This window comes from Erinaceus europaeus, chromosome 11 (genome assembly GCF_950295315.1).
Source record: "Erinaceus europaeus chromosome 11, mEriEur2.1, whole genome shotgun sequence".
Taxonomy (NCBI): Eukaryota; Metazoa; Chordata; class Mammalia; order Eulipotyphla; family Erinaceidae; genus Erinaceus; species Erinaceus europaeus.
The window spans coordinates 19993051-20001635 of NC_080172.1; the positions used below are offsets into that span (position 1 = coordinate 19993051).

An 8585-nucleotide genomic window follows, 5' to 3' on the forward strand; every position below is an offset into this window, starting at 1 on the left:
TCTAATAGGATTATTTCTTTTTTAGTGTTAAGTTTACTGAGCTCTTTATGTATTTTTGGTTATTAGTCCTTTATCTTCTGTATGTTGTATAAAGATCTTCTCGCATATTCTAGAGTGTCTTTCTGCTAGGGTGGATATACATTTTGCTGTGTAGAGGTTTTTCAGTTTGATGTAGTCCTATTGATTTATTTTTGGTTTTGTTTTCTTTGCTGTTTGATCTTGGTCTTTCTGAAGTATTGATCATAAATTCTTCTCCCAATGTTTTCTTCTGTGTATCTGATAGTTTCTGGTCTGATGTCCATATATTTGATTCACTTGGAGTTGACTTTTGTGCATGGTGATATGTGGTGGTTTAATTTAATTTGTTTACATATTTTGATCAAATTTCCCCAATACCACTTATTGAAAATAATCTCCTTCCTCCATTTACTGGTTTGTGTCCCTTTGTAAAAAAAAAAAAAAAAAGTTGTTCAGAGATGTGGGGGCTTGTTTCTGGGTTTCAGTTCTATTCCACTGATCTGTGTCAATTTTGGTTTCAGCACAAGGCAGTTTTGATTATCATAGCTTTGTAGTATAGTTTAATGTCAGGAAATGTATTTTTCTTTTTTCTCAAGATTGCTCTGGCAATCTTAGGGAATTTTTGGATCCAGAAAAATTTTACAGCTTTTTAAATTGAAGTTTTATACCAAACAAAATTTGATGTGTGGAAGGAGAGACCAAAGACATTTCAACATAAGAAAAGTCTCAAACGTACTTGTTAAATAGCAGTCTTTTTATGGAAGCTTGATAAAAATTGGGTCTTGCAAAAACTAAAAGATCAACACTGATGTCCAGGAGGAAAGGATCCAACAGAAAAGCAAGAAAGACAGTAAAGACTGAGGGACTCTTGATGATAAGCTTTTCTAAGGCAACCACATGACATCTTCAGGAATGGGTGATTTCAGGTCTGTGGTTGGGAGGAAAAGAAAATTCAGCGCGGGAGTCGGGCGGGAGCGCAGCGGATTAAGCGCATGTGGCACGAAGCACAAGGAGCAGCTTACCGATCTGGGTTTGAGCCCCTGGGTCCCCACCTGCAGGGGAGTCGCTTCACAAGTGGTGAAGCAGGTCTGCAGGTGTCTGTCTTTCTCTCCCCCTCTCTGTCTTGCCCTCCTCTCTCCATTTCTCTCTGTCCTATCCAACAACGATAACAATAATAACTACAACAATAAAACAACAAGGGTAACAAAAGGAAATAAATAAATATAAAGAAAAACATTGAGAGCATCTAAGAGGATGTGGAAGGTTGAGTTAGCTACAAAGAAAGCTAACTAATTGTATAATAGAACAAGTGTTAACATCGCCAAGGAAAATTAGTCTCAGTACAAAAGAAAAGGAACAAAAGTATTCTTTTATGATGCAGTAGACAGAATATGTATAATTGTAAATCATAAAAAAAAAAAACACCAATCAATCCTGATGACAGATTTAACCAATATTGTGTGAAATGGTTTTTGAAAGCTTGGAGAAAGAGTACAGGGGAAGTAGTAGAATTTGGTCCTCATCTATTAAATAGGAAGTCAATAGTTAATATCTAAACTTGACTCCAGATTAATTTACTCAATTAATACTCTTTTTTTTTTTTAGTGGAAGAACGCAGTTTTGTTGAAAAGCACCGATGGCCATCAAATATGTACTTGAAGCAGCTTGCAGAATACAGGAAGTATATTCACTCCCGGAAATGCCGTTGTTTAGTAATGTAATGAATATATATATTTTTTATTATTATGAAGAATGAGATACCCTTGGGCTCCTGAAAAAAAAAAAAAAATCTTGAGACTGAAGTCAAAATAAGCATTAGATAAAAGGAAAAAAAATCACCATATAACTAAATAAGTTTATTAGTTCTATTTGAAAAACAAACAGCAACAAACCCACCTATAATTATTGTTTTAAAAGGGAACAGAACATGCTCTAGGCTAAAAGTAAGACATCGCCCCAGTATATAAAGCTTCTGCAGACAATTCCTTTTCCTTTTAAGATGTCCTTGTTTTCATGATATTCAGAGGTTTCATCATGTTTGGTTAACTTCCCTATTAGTCTAAAGATTGTTAAAGACAGTGTCATTGTTTCTTTAGTGAAAAATCTAGGAGAGGACCAATGAATCTGAAGTTTTAAAAATAGAATTTTTCTTGGGGTTTTAACAATGGAATGAGACTTAGCCCAAGTTCAGTGACAATTATGAACCATTGTGAAAGGTTTTGATTTTCATCTGGAAAACCCAACTGAATCACTTTGTCTCTTCCCTGGGGTTCTAAATGGGCAGAAAACTTAAACAGAGCTTGCTTTATGGCCATACCACCTGTGTAGTCCCAGAAGGCACAACACTGAGACAAGCCCTGCGTTCACCACCTTGAAAATCTGTATAGGACCCTGCATTTTCAAGACTGTATACACTCTTAGCAGGGCATATATGTTATTATCTTACTCAAATGTTGTTCTCTCTTGATATAAAAAAAGGGGGGGTCGGGCGGTAGTGCAGCGGGTTGAGCTCACATGGCACATAGTGCATGGACCGGTGTAAGGATCCCGGTTCCAGCCCCCAGCTCCCCACTTGCGGGGGAGGGGAGGTCGCTTCACGAGTGGTGAAGCAGGTCTGCAGTGTCTTTGTTTCCCCCTCTGTCTTCCCCTCCTCTCTCCATTTCTCTCTGTCCTATCCAACAACAACAACAGCAATAACAACAACAGTGACAAACAACAATGGCAACAAAAGGAAAAAAGTGGCCTCCAGGAGCAGTGGATTCATAATGCAGGCATTGAGTCCCAGGAATAACCCTGGAGACAAACAAAAACAAAAACAAACAATGAATGAATGAAGACAGTTATCAAGGGAAGAGAAAGAAAATCTGCTAAGGAAGAGACTATATGGGGTTTCCCATTTTTAGGGAACTCTGCACCACACAGGAGCCTCTGCTGTTACCTCTGTTGGTGAGAAAGGTGGTTTGTCCTGACTTGAAAATAGTTCTGAATTCCCTACACCACCATAAGAGAGAACTGAGCAATGCTCTGGTCAAAAACAAAGCAAAACAAACAAACAGAAACCAGTTCTGCTCTATCTCAAATGAACAGATGCTTTCTTGATCACTCTGTATAACCAGAATATTGATAAAATTGAGCAGTGTGATTTTAATGTCCATTTAAAAAAATACTCATAGGAAAAGATGACTCCTAGAGAATTTTCTGCTAAAATAGCATTTTTAATTGTATTTACTAAAATTAGGATGCCATGGGCTTGATTTTTTAAAATTCTTCCTAACACCACAGGTTATACAATGGGGAGTAGCAAAAATCTCATCCTTTAACATACTCAGTATGTTAAAAGAAAGGATATGGGAGTCGGGCAGTAGTGTAGTGGGTGAGGTGCAGGTAGTGCAAATCACAAGGACTGGCATAAGGATCCCGGTTCGAGCCCCCGGCTCCCCACCTGCAGGGGTGTCGCTTCACAGGCGGTGAAGCAGGTCTGCAGGTGTCTGTCTTTCTTTCCCTCTCTCTGTCTTCCCCTCCTATCTCCATTTCTCTCTGTCATATCCAACAACAATGACATCATCAACAACAACAACAATAATAACTACAATAATAAAACAACAAGGGCAACAAAAAGGAATAAATAAATTAAATATTTTAAAAAGAAAGGATATAAGTCAGACTTGTTACATATAGTAAAAATGGCATAAAGATAGAAGACATTATAAAAAATATAAAAAATTAAAAAAAAAAAAGATAGAAGACAGGATTATAGTTTATTTTGCATCTCATGTCAACAAAAAATAACAAAAGGAAAAGCTCACAGAGACAGAAAGATTTCTATTTATTTTTAACTTCATCTATAATTTATATTGGAAATATATTAATTTATTTGTATTTCCAATAACTTTATAGTATACATAGTTTTTCAAACTATGTTAGTTTTTCAAACCTAGTTAAAGGTTTGATTGAATAGTACTTATAGTAGAATCACATATAGTCTTTGAAACTATACCAGCATTGTCAGAGTGAAATGGTAAGAATTCTTATATATGGGAGTCGGGCAGTAGCACAGCAGGTTAAGCGCACATGGCGCAAAGTGCAAGGACCGCGTAAGGATCCCAGTTCAAGCCCCCGGCTCCCCACCTGCAGGGGGTTCTCTTCACACACGGTGAAGCAGGTCTGTGGGTGTCTTTCCTCCTCTCTGTCTTCCCCTCCTCTCTCCATTTCTCTCTGTCCTATCCGAGGACATCAACAACAATAGCTACAACAATCAACAACAATAGCTACAACAATAAAAAACAAGGGCAACAACAACAAAAAAGGAAATAAATAAATATTGAAAAAAAATCTTACATATTTGTTTCAAGAAATTTTTGATTAGCTTACACTGAAGAACTTTATGCTTTTTTGTGTTTTAATCTGTTGAGTTTATCAACTATAGGCAAAATCCCATTTGGCAAGAAGTCCCATTGTAATGAGTTGACTTCTAGAAGTTCACCCATATGTAAAACTTTAAAAATACAATCATAGTATTTTATTCTTCAGAAACATATCCTTACCCCAAGTACTTAAGATTCTAAACCAGTTACTTTTAATCAAGGAAGTTTTAAAAAGTAAGTTTTACATCAAAATTAAGTATTTTTCTTGAAAAGATTATTTATTTAATATTTCAATATTCCTTAGGTAGCATTCAGGTTGTCTGAGTGGAAGTGGAGTTTGGAAATGGGTGCACTGTTGGTGTTGAGTATGTAGTTTTTATGAACGTTCATTACCATCAGGTGAGTGGCTCAAACATAGGATGTTACAGCTCACCAAGAAGAATCCAGTCTACAAATCAGTTTTTCAGCCTTTGAATTAACTCAATTTAAAGTAACAATAAGTGGACAAAATATTTATAAACTATCTTGGAGAAATGAGCGCGTTCTTTGAATCTTTTGTAATTGAAAGATTATTTGAATAGATGACTGTATGCTGTATGCTGATCTCTGCTTCAGTATATTTACCCATCATTTTAATTACATAAGATAATCAATGGTAGAATTAAGGCCTTCTCCCTCCCGCCCCACCCAGGCCAGGTTTTCACCTTGTATAACCCTTTATGTATGTCTGATTACTCTGTGTTCATATTCTAGGTGACTGACTAGACTTCTAATATAGAGAAGTTTCAGTGGCATGACTGAAATTTCCCATCTGAGCCAGTGTGATGGCTTCATATTGGGCAGTATTAGAAAACTGCATTGGTTAAGTCTGACTTCCAAGACACCTAGCCTTTTCAACTGTAATTTTAAAAATTACACTACACTGATACAGTTAGATAAAAATGTACTTTATTTTATTTAAGTATCTAATTCAACCTCTAATAATTTTTGCAAAGAGGGGTATGTGTGCATTTTAATATAACCCAACCTGGATTTATATGTTTCTAGCTTTAGTATTTAACATTTTGTAACAAATAAACCTTTTCTAAAAACAAATTTAATATGGTTCCCTGTAGTCATTTTACCTTCGGTGTTGAAGTGATAAAATAAATTTGGGAATACTTTCTTATATTTTTCAAGCATCATGACGTTTCACAAATAGTTTCCATTATATGCAAGATATTTAGAATGTTTGGACTGGATGCCTTATATATGTGTGTGATAAGATAAAGAAATTGTATCTCTTTCTGTCCCTCTCTCTATCTCACACATTAGATAAGTAACTAATTTTAAAAATGCTTGAGAAATACTAGGCTAGAAGTGGGGACTATGTACAAAACCTCTGTTGACTGGAACCTAGACTTGAGTAGTGTAGTGCAGAAGCTGTTCTGAATAATACAGAATTAAGAATTTGCTATTTTCCAGGGTTATGGAGTCTCCAGATAGGAGGAAAGAAAGCAGGTGGGTGTACTATGAGGGTGGATTGTGTAATTGTATACATCCCCCTCAACAGAAGGCTCCCAAAATGCCAGCAAAGTCTGTTCAACTCAGAAGGGCCCCCACAGTTCTGTTGAAATTATATTCCTAACATAAATGTGATCTGAAAACACGCCTTTCTAGAAGATCCTCATTACCTGTGGAAGAATGTTCGTGTTCATTGTCTTCACTGTCTTTTAAAACTTAGCTGCCCCCACCACTCTTTTTTCACCTTAAATTAAGGAAATGTTGTTCTACAATAGTTTTTTGTTATGGTGGTGGTTGTGGTTGCTGTTTGCTTGTTTTGTTTTTTTGTTTTTGTTTTGCCACCAGTGTTATTGCTGGGGCTTGATGCCTGCACTATGAATTCACCACTCCTGGCAGCCATTCCCCGTATCCCCCATCTTTATTGGATAGGATAGAGAGAAATTGAGAGAGGAGAGAAGATAGGGGAAGATAGACACCTGCAGACCACGGGGGAGAAAAAGTTTGACACCTGCAGACCATGCATTAAGTATACATAGTATGGAGCGCAAGGTCCCACACAAGGAACCCCATCCGAGCCCCAGCTCCCCCTCTGTAGGACTTCTTAAGCCTTGGCACAGAGGTCTGTAGCATCCATATTATCTGTGCACTTGTACATTGCATACTTTCCCCGTAACTTGAGTTTGCTTCCCATTACCTGCCTACTCTGCAAATTCCTGCATATTCTGTAAAGGCCATTTCTTGCCTTCTGTGACTTTCCTGGAGGAATTTAATTGCTTCCTCATATGCCTTGCCTCAGCTTTTTATTCATGCACTTTTGTAGTTTAAGGATTTATGTAATGATGGACTCTACTTGGCTGTAACGTGAGGGCAGAGACTGTATGTTGATTTATCAGTGTGCTCACCACACTTCGCCAGTTTTCCACCGATCACTGGAACAAAGAGAATGTTAGCATAAGTGGCACTGAAAAGAGCAGATTGCCCCAGCTGAAACAGTAATGAAAAAAATCTGCAAATGCAGATGAGAAGTATGTTTGCACCTGAAACTTTGTTGGCTCTGGGTCGTAAGTAGCCAAAAGCAACTGGCACATGGGGCCTGTAGTGGTGACGATGGCAGCTTGCTGTGCAGTTGAGGAGCATATTTAAGAGAATGGGAGAGTCATAATCTAGAGACCACTGAGGAAATGGAGAACACATACAAAATTATCCTTGGGAACACCTCTATCTGGGAATCTCCACAGAGGGGAGTGGACTGAAGGTCTAAGAATAAAGGGCAAAAGAGTTTCTGTTGGAAGCGCAAGGACCGGCATAAGGATCCCGCCCGGTTCGAGCCCCTGGCCCCCCACCTGCAGGGGAATCGCTTCACAGGCGGTGAAACAGATCTGCAAGTGTCTATCTTTCTCTGCTCCTCTCTGTCTTCCCCTCTTCTCTCCATTTCTCTCTGTCCTATCCAACAACAATAACAACAATAGCAATAATAACAACAACAAGGGCAACAAAAATGGGGAAAAAACAGCCTCCAGGAACAGTGGATTTGTAGTGCAGGCACTAGTGATTCATAATTTTCAGCGTAAAAGTCTTTCACTTTGAAAGCCAGACGGTGGCGCAGCTAGTTAAGCTCACATGGTGTGAAGCTCAAGGGCCGGCCTAAGGATCCTGGTTCGAGCCCCTTGCTCACAGCCTGCAGGGAGTTCACTTCACAAGTGGTGAAACAGGTCTGCAGGTGTTTATCTTTCTCTCCCCTTCTCTAACTTCCTCTCCTCCCTCAATGGGTCTCTGTCCTATCCAATAAAATGGAAAAAAATGGCTGCCAGGAGCAGTGAATTTGTAGTGCAGGTACTGAGCCCCAACAGTGATTCCTGATTTATTAGCTAGCTATATTCTCAGAATCTTAGAACTCTGTGCTACTACTCCAGCTTAATGTTCAATAATGAACTAATCACCCTTAGTTTGAGAATGTATGGTATTCATTTATATGTCCAGAGTAGAGAGCTCTCTATTTGCTATCATTTAAGAAAACAACAGGCCATTTATAGTAGTTTACATATCACTTATTTTCAAAGATATTAAGGGAGGGAGATGGAATCTCAGTCCCTCTTCCTTTGTTTGAAACATGGACCAGAAAACTCAACAGGAGAAATCTTTATCTCAAAAAAAACAAACTCGAAACAGTTGCTTTTTCTAAAAGACTGAGCTTAGCCCTCACCAATGATTTAGTACTTACCTTGTTTGGTTCATTCACAATTTTAGCATCCTTTTATCCCATTTCTTCTTCCCCTAGTAACACATTGCCATTGAAATGTTTTCTCATAGTAGCTATAGCTGGTATGATTCCAAAATTCCCAGTGGTTTATGGCAACAGCTCCAAATTATTTGCATTTACAGATCATTTGTTATGGAACAATGGAAAACTAATATGCTACTTTTCTTATACAAAGATGACGTGAATTTTCTGCCAATACCTTTTAAAGCTGGATCTCAACCCCCACCCCCTTAAGTATAGCAGTCCACTAAGCCACTTAAAAAATATATATTTATTTATTCCCTTTTGTTGCCCTTGTTGTTTTATTGTTGTAGTTATTATTGTTGTCATTGTTGTTGGATAGGACAGAGAGAAATGGAGAGAGGAGGGGGAATACAGAGAGGGAGAGAGAAAGACATGCACCTGCAGACCTGCTTCACCGCCTGTGAAGCGATCTCCCC

General features: G+C 38.1%; 1 protein-coding gene across 1 annotated transcript in view; it reads left to right on the forward strand.

Moving 5' to 3' along the window:
- RHOBTB3 (Rho related BTB domain containing 3) overlaps positions 1 to 5477 on the forward strand; it is a 92696-nt gene extending 87219 nt beyond the window's left edge. The window contains exon 12 of the mRNA XM_016191835.2: positions 1624 to 5477. Coding sequence (XP_016047321.1) covers positions 1624 to 1739 — 116 coding nt within the window. The 3' untranslated portion in view covers positions 1740 to 5477. The remainder of the gene's footprint in view (positions 1 to 1623) is intronic.
- The last annotated feature ends 3108 nt before the right edge of the window (positions 5478 to 8585 follow it).